The sequence below is a fragment of the Zalophus californianus genome, chromosome 1 (assembly GCF_009762305.2).
Source record: "Zalophus californianus isolate mZalCal1 chromosome 1, mZalCal1.pri.v2, whole genome shotgun sequence".
Taxonomy (NCBI): Eukaryota; Metazoa; Chordata; class Mammalia; order Carnivora; family Otariidae; genus Zalophus; species Zalophus californianus.
In genome coordinates, this window is record NC_045595.1 from 175985899 (window position 1) to 175999407 (window position 13509).

The window sequence follows — 13509 nt, forward strand, 5'->3', positions numbered from 1 at the left end:
TCATTAGTTGTGTATGTTTAATCAGTAGCTCCTAAAATGCCTACGAGTGATGTTTTATTTGGGCTTCAACATTTGCCTTGCAGTTCTGTTTTACTGTATATGATAAGCAGACAGTGATTTGTATAGTTAATGCAAAGATAAACTTCAGACAGGTCTTTACCCTAAAAGTCACCAACTAGAGGAGAGTCATCCATATTAATCAGACTCTAGAGCAGCTTTTCCCAAAGTGAGGTATGCTAGTGGAATATGAAAGGAGTATGTACATAAGGACTAGAGAAAGAGAGAGAGAGAGAGAGAGATGCCATCAGCCCTCACACCAACCAACAACAGATTTGTTCTAGCTCCTAGTCAGAGAAGCTTCAAAGCTCCCCTAAAAGTCCAAACTTTCTTCTCCTCTGTTCTCACTCCTTTTGAAACTCTTTGTCTCGCTCCTGTCTGCTCTGGCCACATTTCCCAGTCTCCTCATAGTTTTCTTCAGTTTGTCACCCTTGCCTTCCCTATATGGACTCTTTACTTTTCCTCAATGATCCAACTCTTTCTCTTCAGTTCCAACTTCCTCCCTCTTCAGTTTTTATTCTTTGCTGAAACCCTCACATCAACTTCCAGTCTCCTCTGTATCCCCTGGGTGTTTACCACTAAACCACTGTCATATATTCCGTAGCCTTCTCATCCTACCACTTTGCACTACTTCTCCTGGTCTTCTCTATTTCTTCATCTTCTCTCACATCTCTGTCACAGTCCTCCACATTTGTATCTGGGGTTGGCTTACTCTTAAGCTGGAGAAGCATAGCCCCTTCTCCACTCAGCTGTACTCAAAGCCCACCCGCAACCCTTAACATGAGACAAATGGAAAGATCCTAACCTGATCAACATAATACATGGTATGAAGTATCCTCACCAGACCACGGTCTGAATGGTTCCAAGGCTAGGAAGTCTTGTCTTTTCCCTCTGGCCATCTTATAATCGCACTTCACGGGCTCTCCATGCTTTCAAATGTTTTCCATACTTTTTTGCTTATACTACTGCTGAGTTTACATTCTAAGTTTAATGATCCAAAATGTTCTGGGGCTCAGGAATAATAGGGCAAATATTTTTAAAAGAATTAACTAGAAGTAATTGACAGAGCCTTTTGCCTCAAAAGGAAATTTTGGCCCACAGGAAACACTGTGGATCTAGGTTGAAGAGGAAGTAATGTCAAAGAAGTACACAGGGCATTAAGGGGAATATCTATTAATGGATGAAGTTTGGGAAATACTGCTCCAGAGTATTTGGAATTGAAATCTACTTATTCATTCAACTAGTCACTCATTCATTTAACACATTCATCATGTGGTCATTCATTCAGTTAACAAATACTTATATTGAGGACCTACTCTGACCTAGGCACTGGGCTGGGTATAGGATATGCAGTAGTGGTGATAAAAACTGGCAGAGTTCCAGCCCTCACAGAGTTTCCTGTATAAGGGAGATTCCATGTGCTTAAGCAGGGCATTTTTTTTAAGGGTGTTTGTTCCTACTTAAATAGATTTTTAAAACATAACAAGTGGCGAAAACAAACTCTGTCAGTAACGTCTGCATAGTAAAAGTGTTAACACTCTGAATTCCCATTAGAATAAATGGGAAATTACTGGAAATAAATGTACCTAGTCTGGTGTCAAAAGTCATTCTTGGGCCAGGTTAGTATAACAATTTAAACACACTTCATGTGAAAATACATTACTCTTATTCAGTATTAAAAGATAAAGAAAAATCACTATTACTGCTCTAATTAGAAATGAAATTGCGCTTGCTTCTCACAAATGTTGGTTTTGATTTTGAGTCTCCTGAAGTACCTATCTCCTGAGATGCTGGCTGGGCTTTAAGAACAGCTTGCAACACTGGATCTTCCCATGGGCCACCATCTCTAATGATTCGAGTCACCAGTTCCAGATTCACATTTCCATATCTGCGGAGGTGATTCTGGCATTCCTAGGAGAGAAAAATCATTTTGGCTTTGTGAATTTAAAGGGGTTAAAAACTAAACTTGATCATCCTTGTCAATAAAATGACTGGTGGTCAATGAGGCAGCTATTAAATTATAAAAGAGAAAGGGTTGCTACAGTAACCTAAGTAGGGTGTCAAAACCCCATCAGTACACAAATAGGCTTTAATGCCAAAGGTTACAGAGTTTTTACATAATTGGACTTAGAAAATCCAATTATAATAGGGATGAAGTGTAACCCAAGGGAAAAACTTAAGGGATGCATCATTTCTAGGAAAAGAACCAGGTTGCAAAACCTATGGGAAAAACTTACAGGATGCATCATTTCTAGGAAAAGAACCAGGTTGCAAAAATGTAAAACTTAAATGTTGAGTTAAATTTATTTGAGGGCTCATAAAACTTCTGTTAACAATGGCAAGCAAGAGCCTGACTATAAAAAGGAGGTAGAGGGGTTCCTGTGCAATACAGACTGTGGTTGGCAGACAGACACAGGTCCCTTGCTCTGATCCCAAGTGTATACTCTTAGGTTATGCTGGAAGGCTGGAAGATGGAAATTCTATTGCATTTTATTGTGTTAGCAGATTTGTAGTCTTGGGATGAAGAAATGGCAGACTGAAGGAATGAATCCAACCTATAATACGAAAACTTTGCATTCGTTTTAAGATAAAGATGTACTGATAAGTTGGGCATTAACTGATAATTTGTCTAGGCATTTTCAGGGATTTTTTTAAAGATGTTTGAAATGTTTTTTAGAGAATCTGTTATATTAGACTCATGATAATAATATGAATTATGTAACAAGTTGTTTGTAAACAAATCTTAATATTTAGGAGAACTTGGCCGGCTGAATTTAAAAATATTATTTATTAGATTTAGATTTATAAAATTTAATTGTTTGATTATGCTTTTTTTAATTCATTATACACCTTGGTTGTTGTTTTGAAAATGATTCCAGGAATTTAATTCAATAATTTTAAAAGATTAACTGAAGGCCTAGTGAAGAGTATGACTAGATATATTTTTTAAATGCATACACTGAGCTTACAGCCTTAAGAAAAAAATTAGATATTGAAATTGGCAATCTTAAAAATGTGAATAAATTGCACATCAATTAAAACACAAACAATAGCCAAAATTTCTTAATGTGCTCAAAAAATCCCTCAGACATTAAAAACACAGTAACAGTTGCAAAGCAAAGCTTCAGTATAAAACAATACATTATTACAAATCTTACTTATGACATAAATCATCAGGCTACATATTCCAAGTGTCAATAAACACTTTGCTTTTATATGCCATGTTCATTCATCATTTGAATGTTAAAAGTGGTTATTGATATGCCACTTTTTATTCCTTGTTAAACTACATAAAAAGAGGTTTTATTTGTTTTGTAAGAGAACAAGGCAGTAGAAGTATCAAGTTTTAAGATAAAGAATCATTTAGTCAAAGAAGTCAAAGGATCATTAAGTCGTAACATGAAAATAATATCTTCTAAAAGTTAGAGTATTCCCAAATTAAAATGAGCAAGCAAGCAAACAAACAAACAAAAACTATATAAGTAATGGGCAAGTTACTTAACCTCTCTGTGCTCCTTCAGTTAACTCATCTGCAGAATAGATACTAAAAACACCTATTTCACAGGATTGTTGTAAGGTTTAAATATACAGTATTGAAAGGTGCTTAGTACAGTGCCTGGCACATAGTAAGCACTTAATATTTCTTCTAGTATTTTTAACAATTTGGATAAATAAGTTTATCTTAGCATACCCAAATGCCTTAGAATAAAATTAATTTCTATATTTCCATGTGTCAGCATGTTATAGCATTCATAAAAATAACGTATAAAGTTTTTGATCGGCCACGATATGTTTTAAACACATGGAACATAGTAACAATCTGTGGTAACAATTTATGACTTAAAACAATCATCAATTTCAAACCTAAAGGTAAACAAACTTCTAAATTACTCTAGACACACATACTGCTACCCCTAAAATTCAACTACTGTAAACTGGCTTTTGGTCCAATAAAAGCACAAGAGATAAGGTAAGCTGGTTGCTAGCCCCTGAATCACTGGTGAGCTTTAGTTTTGCTTCTGAACTCTTGGATAACCCATCTTTCTAGCTGTCTTACAGTAGGTAAGGTACCAATCATACAGCCATTAGCATTGTGGGACCTATAACTGGACTTAGGCCTAAGTCAAGATATGGTGCAATAGGTCTATTGCTAATTTCCTAAATATAGCTGAAAAGTAAGAAATACTTGGAGGTCTTGTTAAAAAAGAGATTCCCAGGCACCAATTCAAACATACTAAATCAAAATTTCTAGAGGAAAGCCCTGATAAACTGTATATTTAATAACCCCCACCCCACAGTCAACTTTGGCATACTTTTTAATTGTACCTTCTATATTTAAAGTGTACTTTCATAAATGCTAATACTAGAAATTATATACTTGTACTCCTATCAACCCTTCTATTAAAAATTAGTCAATTACCTTAAGTTCATTTTTCTAAGATAAAGATTATAAGGTAGAGTTTTCTTGTGTGTGTGTATGTGCACTTCTTCAATCAAGTGCACCATATTTTGGAGACCACTTTTATGGGAAATAGCTCTGGACAGGAATTAGAGATGAAATGAAGATTTCATTTTGGTCTATTTAAAAAGACATGGGATGAAAGAGACCAAGTCTGTCTGTAAATATCTTTTGGCTCCCCACTCCTATGGATGATATGCAATTTAAAAGACTTGAAAGTGAAAAAGGAAGCACTTAAACCACTGTAGAATTCACAACTTATCTTTCCTATATATGCATATTATATATTTTTTAGAATGTTTACTTAATTAAAAACCTGGACCTAAATATTAACTTAATCTTTAATTAAGTCATGTCTACTATAGTTGATACCCACCACACTGTGCTTAACATAATCCCCTCAGAAATTTCCATTCAACCTTGTGTTTTTGCCAAAGGTAGAGAGAAAACACAACTCCTTCCCTCACTCTTCTTTCAGAATCTATTGTGGTATGGGCTTAATATTTTGTTCAGAAGAATTTTCTTCCCTGAACCTGTTGCCTCTTTAGAACTGGCACCTATAACATGTCTGCAAAACTGCAGACCAGTTTTCTGGCCATTCTATATACTTCTTTGACAGCTTATAGAATGAAATTTTATTTTTTAAGATTTTATTTATTTATTTGACAGAGAGAGACAAAGCGAGAGAGGGAACACAAGCAGGGGGAGTGGGAGAGGGAGAAGCAAGCTTCCCCCTGAGCAGGGAGCCCAATGTGGGGCTCGATCCCAGGACCCTGGGACCATGACCTGAGCCAAAGGCAGACACTAACAACTGAGCCACCCAGGCGCCCCATCTTTTTTTTTTAATAGCATAAAATTCTTAATGCCCCAACTTCATATTTAAGGACCTCTGGATGTACCTTCCTAACTCATTCACCTATTGTACAGGAATCCTTTCCTCCAACCTCATCTCTTCCATGTCTCTTAGATTCATCATGTACTGTCTTGCTTATGCTTTTCTCATCATTACTTTCTTTCTCCTTCAACTTCCTATAAACCTATCTAAACCTTCCCATAAACCATTCTAAATCCTTTCCTATCTTTTCATAGTCCTACTTTTCCCTGAGAAACCTCTACTAGCTACCTCAGTCCATAATAAACTTAATTCCTTCTCCTGCAGTACTGAAAATGAGTACCAGTCTACTCTTCTGGTATTTATCATGTAAGAGAAGGCCTTGTATTAAGGGTTGACATCTTACTTCTTAGGTAATTAAAAGCTTCAAACAGAGCCAAGAAAGGAAAGGTATACCAGAGAAGATAAATTCTCAGTAATTAACTTTTTAATTAAAATATGGTTTTATGGAAATCCATGTAATCGGAAGCACTATGAAGTGTCTGTCTTATTTTGAATGAAATGCAGGTTCCACAGTAAAATTATAGAACACCATGTCAAATTCATTCATAAAACAAGCTATTATAGCAAATCAAATTAAAAATATTTTTTAAAGGTCTTCAGTCTGGTCACTGACTTTCAGAGCTTTTAAAATACACAAAATCTTCTTAACAATACTTTGAAATAAGATATGATCATATCTTTTATTTATCACACTTTCTCATTGGGTATCTTATGGCAAAGCATTTCAAAAAGTTGTAAAATATAAAGATGTTACACAGTTTTCTTTTAGAAAAAGACAACATCACAGATTTGCCGTTCTTTTCTGTGGCAAGTTCCTAAGGAATATTTACCTAATGTTTTTAAAAAAAATAAGCATCCTGAGTTTGTCCATACAGAGAAGACGGTATAACAGTGAAAAGGTTACTGCTTTTCAAAAGAAAGTTCTTATGGAGAAAATGATTTAAAATGAATGTTTGAAAGTGTCTGCATTTTTACATGTTTGCTGTTGCCAAAAATCAGCATGTCACCTATAATGTTTGTATCTGTGCCCTTAAAAAAATTAAATTAGAATATTTTTATTGAAAAACCTTTCAACTGCAGCATTTTAATAGGTTTTCAATTCATATGTTAAAAATGGTTAGTATCAAGAAAACACTGCTTTCAGTAACAATAGAAATTTAGTAGTCAGATTTCAACAACTCTAAATTTGGTGGAAGGAATTTAAAACTAAGTATCACAGTTTAGAAGATTTTTCATTTGGATCTACCAAAGGTGTCTTTTTCACCTATGACAGCTATTAAAACCAAGTATCCAAGTAAACTGAACCTAAAATCAGACTATGAATTACTATATGACCAAGTGTTAAAATTTTTCAAAATAAAACATACTCAGTCACATTGCTGTCATTAGTTCTTCCACTGTTAAAACATTTTACTTTTATCTTTTTAAAATGTTTTTTATGTTTTATAATGTATATAATATTAGTACATGTACATAAATAACAAATATGCGTGTATTGATATGCATATATTTTTTTAACACCTGGATGGTTGTCCTATCAGAAGTCTAGAGATTCCTGGTTTTAGGTATTACTTGTTTTTACACTGGGTTTGGAATCAAATATAAAACTCACCGTCTTCTATTGATCCCAATTTACATCAACTTTCTTTATTATTTGATGTGTTATTTCTACTGTTTACACTCTAGTGTAGGCCTTCATCTGCTATCATTTAGATAACCACATTAATTTCTTCTTCCTCTCTCCCCCAATAAGTCTTTGGAAGGCCTCAAAATGTTAGATCACAAAGCATTTTATTAAGATAGCAGTATAAATAAAACATTTCTTTAGGGGCTCATGGCTGGCTCAGTTGGAAGAGCATGTAACCCTTGGTCTCAAGGTCATGAGTTCAAGCCTCTCTTGGGTCTAGAGATTACTTAAATAAAACTTAAAAAAAATAGGTTTAAAGAAATTTTTTTTTATCTACATTACTGCAAACACATGATTATATCAATTCATAGAATAGATTAAGTGTAATACTGGTTGAAGGTAAGACTTAGGCCCTTGTCCTACTTCTATAAACCTCAACTCCATCGGAGCTTAATTTTCTGATCTGTAAAATAAGGGATTATTGGATTAAACAATTATCTCAAAATTATAAAAATCCATGAATGCCTATTAATTACATAAATTTGATTTTTAAAAATAACTAGTATCATGTACTTAGTGAGCTATTTAAGATGCCTCATTTGGGGACTTTAGAAAAAAATGGCTATTTAAATATAAGTAATTGTTCCCTGTTTAATAAACATGACTACATTTTTATACATTTTAAAAATCTTAAGTAGTAAATGTAAATGTTACTTAAATTAGCAATTGAAGTCTTATCTGAAGGGGAAGCCAATCAGAAGTCCAGCAAAACTTTCAACTGAGAGCATAACCAAATTTCAGAATCGGTGATTGCCATGCTAATGAAAGCACAACCCTACCAGTAACATCTTTAATTTGGTAAGGAAATAACATGGCCAACAGTGAAGTGCTATTGTTATGATTCTAACCTGTAAGACAGACCCTGACACAGAATTAAGGTGTGTGCAAGATTTACTTGAGTACAGGTTCCCATACAAAGAAATAAATATAAAATCTGATTCAGCGGAAAGAGCAACAGAGTTAGTCAAGACAACAGGTCACAGTACTGGCACTGCTACAAATTGGGCAAGTTAATCTCCAATAAATATTACTGAATGGACGAATGAATGAATTTCCATGTCCTTGGTTTCATCATGTATTAAAGTTAGACTGGATTTAATGACCTTTACAGTGCTTCACAGCTAAATTTTCTATGATCTAGTATATTATCTGGGAAAACATAAACTACTTCAAGCACTAATATGCTCATAATTCTAGTTATTAGGACACTATAGAATCATCTTTCAGTGATCAATAAATGCCTCAATGACCCTGATACGCTGTCAGAGCTATTTTCCAAGTATTAATCTTATCATTGATTTTGAAGGCACTTCCATGCCTGCTCCTGACAACACAAAATTGTAAGATGCTCAGAATGTAAGATCTTTGTTTATAGTTGGATACTATGTATGAATAACTATCAATGCACAATGTTTAGTACCTGCTTTTGAGATGACTGCCATTCCATGTGTCAGAGTGTACTGGCCTTTCCTGAGATACACAACTTATTGATGCTGACAGCCTTATCTTTTGGAGGCTTGTCTTGATCCCTTGAGCTTAACTGTCTCAAGTTTATAAATTATATTATGCTTGAAATAACTCTGGCTCTTAAATTTCTTCAAAGTGATCACAGAACTTCAACAGTTGAGGTAAAATATTTCCTTCTCAGATTTTTAAAAAAAGTAAGAGAAAGTGAAAACATTTCTGAGTTGGTAATATACAAGAATTATTAATAGTAGTAACAAGTTCAGACATATAAATGACAGTGAAAAAATATCAAAGCTTTACCCATTTCAACACAAAATTTATCTAAGGAATACAATTTTTATAAAATGATTTCAGAATCTGAAATTTTAATTTTAACATCAGTCTTTTTCATTCCCAATGCTAAATATGTGGCATACTTGTTAAGCATGTTTCTTTCAGAGACAGTGAAATCTCTTCCCTTATACCTTTTTCACAATTAAGCAGACTTCAATTTCTCTTTTTTTCTACATGCTGCCAAAGTAGAATCCACAAATAAATATTCAGTGGTTTAATCCCCTGAATGCATTTGTTGATCTGTCCCCCATCTCACTGTACAGTAGTAACGAGTGGTCCATGAGGTAAATTTCAGAAAATGTACCTGTTTCTTGTTTTTTAGAGTTCAGCAATGATGATACATCTCTAAGAGGGATTTTTTTTTTTTTTTTAAAGAAAGAAATGCCTATGAACTTATTTATCCTTCATTTGCGTTGGCAAACATACCAATGCTAGGGGCTAAGACTACTAAGTGCTGGAGACACAGGGATGAAAGTAGCCTCTGCCCACGAGCTCTAACAGCATAGTTGGAGAGGCTTATCAAGCCACAGACAGAACACAGAGGGATTATGTTTCAGTAACAGTAGAAAAGCTTGTGGCAGGGTGAGTGGGGTGGCATCATATGCAGTCAAAATGGAATTAAGCAGAGAGAGGAGAGAACTTCTATTAGAGAAGAAAAAAATATGTGAACACAAATTTTGAAACTGCTCCTCAAAATTTCTTGATATTATTAAGTTGGTATTATCATATTCTCTAAAAGCATTTTAACCAGTACTACAAAGGTGGTTTGAATACCAAGATTAGGATTTTACCAAATTAAGTCTTTGGGCAGCTTACTGCAAGTAGTCTAGGAAGGGAACACAGTCCAGAAGGTTTTAGTAGAAAGTAGGTTCTTCATATTAGGGGCACCTGGGTGGCTCAGTCAATTAAGTGTCCAACTCTTGATTTTAGCTCAGGTCATGATCTCAGAGTAGTGAGATCGAGCCCCGCCACTGGGCTCCACACTCAGTGTTCAGTGGGGAGTCTGCTTGAGATTCTCTCTCCCCCTCTCCCTCTGTTCCTCTCTCCCATGTGCACTCTCTCACACATGCACTCTCTCCCTCAAATAAAATAAATAAATCTTTTAAACCATATTAGCTAAAAATAAAATCTGGGAGGTATGCTGGGTTACAATGCCACTGACTTCCATTAGGGAAAATCAACATTTGCCCCAGTGAAATAGGATGGGCATAACAACTTAAATTCCTCTCTTGTGGCTGGTTCTTTTACTTTTGATTCTTTTTGCTCTTCTTTTACAATGCTATCACAATAAAATAGTGTTGGGCCTCCTCCTGTTTGGGAGGTTGTATCCCCTATCTCTTCCCATCTGCTTCCCCCAAATATCCAAAGAAGGACAAGCAGATTGAAAAATAGGGTAGAATCTCAGGAAAGAAAGTTTAACTAAGACCTACTTCTATTCTGAACAAAAAAGACCTTTGTGACTTATACACTGACCCCAAGGGATGAGGAGAGAATTTTCACTGAGGTCAGGGCAGGCTTACTAAAACAACTGCAGAGCTCTAGCAGTAAGGCTTTTAGATTATTGGTTAGCATTTTGCTGACTACTCCAGGGTCTTTTTTTCCCCCCCTATATTGGGGCTGGGGAGGCTTTATAACATCTATTTTTCTCTTGGTTTATAAAAGTAATACGTGTTCTTGGTTAAAAACAAACAAACAAAAAAGGCAAGAAAGATACAAATACAGACCCATCAATCTAACCATCACTGGGCATTAGTACTTGGATGTTCCAAAGATATTTAAAACTCTGTCTAGAATGGAAGTTATCTTCTTTCTATATCCTGTTCTTCCCCGTATAATCACTGCTCACTTAGTGAATGGCACTACTCTATATGGTTACATCAGCTTAAATGCCCCCAAAATATACCTGATTCTTCCCTATCTTCCTTATCTCCATCCAATCAATACCATAATCTGGGATTTTAGTTCCTTATCATTATGTGTGTGCTTGTATTTTCTTTTCCCAGAATCATTTCTAACATTAAAGAATTTTCATTACAGCCATATTAATAACAGTCTACTAATTTTTACTTGTTCCCTCACATCAGTCCTATTTTTTAATTCTATAACAACTCTATTTGTAAATTCTTTGTTTTGACCATTTCTTAAATCAGCTGGCATACTTTTTTTTTTCTGATAAAAGACTTATAGTTGCTTTGTTTTTCTAGTATTTGGACTATTTCTTTCTGTTGCCCTCTCTCATAAACTATAGGGCTTGGCAGTAGTATTATTAAATAACATTTTTTCCCTTAAAAACTCCATAGACATTATTTATTTATTCTGGTATTTGTTACAGTGGAAAAGTTCACTGCCAGCCTGATTTTATTTTTACCTTTGTGAGAATCCTGTTTTACATGAGTCCTGCATTTGTAGGAACTTTCCTTTATCCTGAGAATTGAAGACTCCAATAAGATATGGCTGCATGTAACTATTGAGAATACATTTTTAGAGAACTGTTTCCTTCACTGATTGAGTTTTTTCTGGAGCTAATCTGCTATTGATCATCTACTTTTAATTTAGTAGTTTCATCTCCATACAATATTTTAACTCCATACATTCTCTGGGATGGTCCCTTCTTTACAATTTCACTTCCAGTTTCATGGAGAATACCCTGAACTCAACCACAGAAAGAACAAAACTGATCTTTTTTTTTTTTTTTAACTGTCTTACCTTAACCATGTTAACTGATGATAACTGGCATTAATCTCCTTATTCATCTTTACCTAGAATATCTAGAAAGAGAGCTGTTTTACTAATGGGTAAATAAGTCTGACTCCTTTAAGCTCAACCAAGATGGAAGGGAAAAGGTTCTAAGTTTACTTTGTTAGATCAATGGCCCACGAGGCAGTAAAGAGGAAGCTACAGTGGGAGACAACCACACCTCTTTACAAAACTTTCTAACCTCTGGGTATTGGGGCAGGCTGCATTTAGTTTTGGTCATACTCTCATTTTCTCAATGGAAGGAATGCTTTCATGGAGAGCCATACATCCCATTTTTAATATTGATAGCTTAGTCATATCAGTATTCCTGTTCTGTGGGCTTGGAGGCACACCTGGCGCACTTTCAAGAAGCACCAATAAGAATGAGATTGGCCATACACCTAATGCCCCACAATCTGGAATTTTTTCTAGTCCCCACCATTACAAGCTGATAGGGGTAGGGGGCATTACTGGATAGCATTTGGAAGGCCTTCCCTCTCTTTCCCCTATTTAATCACATTCCGTTAATCAAGTATGGTTTGGCCTATCACTTGAGATGGATTCATCCCTGAGGGCTTGATATAGATCCTGATCCTAGTTTCCAACATTCATAAGGAATTTTATTCTCATGTTATTTTTATCATTGGGAATCTAAATTTAATTACATTAATGGGTTTTGGAGACCCAGTGTATGAATTCAATCACAAGCCTATGGAAAGCTTACCAATGAACAATTAAAAATAATAATAAGGTAGGCTCATCATATAAGAAATGTGTCATCTTTTTTTGAGGTAAAGAAAAATTATCGAAAGACAAAAACTAAGAAAGCAAACGTTTAGAAGCCAGCAAACAGAACATCTGGCTCTAAGAATGAAATTTCCTCTTGGAATAAGGTAGAGAAAAAATTACAGTCAGCCAATAACAAGATTTAAAATTTCTACTTGAGCAGCTCAGATTTTAGGAGATCAGAAATTCATTGAAGAAAAGAGTAACTTAAGAATAAACTTAAGGGCCAGGTTTTCGTCTTACTGTGAAAACAGAAATCCAGGTAGGAGGACTTCAGAGCCACATGCCAACAGGAGGGATAATTAACTCAAATCCAGCAAAGAAAGTTAATCCCCTGTTAACTCAGATTGTGTTCCAGGGACAAGCACCATAGCCATCACTTCTGAGCATGATAGAAATGTAGACTCTCAGGCCCCCACCACTCCAGAACTACTGAATCAATATCTGCATTTTAACAAGATCCCTAGGTACATTAAAGTATGAGCAACATTAATTTCATCCTACTTATGGTAGAGGAAGAAAGCCCAAGATCTTAAGCTGGTAGAAATCTTTATGAAAGATGAATAGTAATGAACCACTTGGGGAAATAGGGTTTGCATTAGAAAATATAAAAACATTCCAAAAAGTGACATTGGGATTATCACTGGACTATCAAAGATAAGTCAAAAGCCTGGGGAAATTACAAAGCTTAGCAAATGCAAGAGTTTAGGGAAGTGTACATGATGGACGACATGTTGGCCCTCCGTGGGTCCCTAAGGGCACAGGCCTGAAAGCACCAAATAGCAGCAGCTCAGTTCAGAAAATGGAGGACGAAAGGTGGTGAAATCTCTCCTAGGAGGCAGGAGTTAGAGGCTTGAGAAAATTCAGAGTAGGAAGAAAGAAGCTGGAAGTAGGAAGAAGCCATAGCAACAAAAGTGGCAGAAGTGGCATAGAGATTTTAAAAACAAAAGAGAACAAAAGGAGGGTTGGGCTTTAGAAATTGAGCAGAAGATAGTAAAGGGTACAAAACCAAGAACTCTTCCCTGAGGAATTATTTTGAAAACTGAATGGAAACCCTGCTCAAAAAAAAAAAAAAGAAAAAAGAAATTT

General features: G+C 35.3%; 1 protein-coding gene across 8 annotated transcripts in view; it reads right to left on the reverse strand.

Moving 5' to 3' along the window:
* The window catches only part of ZNF654 (zinc finger protein 654), an 80572-nt gene that overhangs the window by 18226 nt on the left and 48837 nt on the right, over window positions 1-13509 (reverse strand). For 3 of the 8 annotated variants that reach the window (XM_027586412.1, XM_027586411.1, XM_027586410.1), the window contains exon 4: window positions 1833-1968. The exons of 1 other annotated variant lie outside the window; for it this stretch is intronic. In XM_027586412.1, coding sequence (XP_027442213.1) covers window positions 1833-1968 — 136 coding nt within the window. Of the gene's footprint in view, window positions 1-862; window positions 1748-1797; window positions 1969-13509 lie in introns of those variants that run through there. 4 more of the 8 variants (XM_027586416.1, XM_027586413.2, XM_027586415.2 and 1 more) reach the window with 4 other exon arrangements.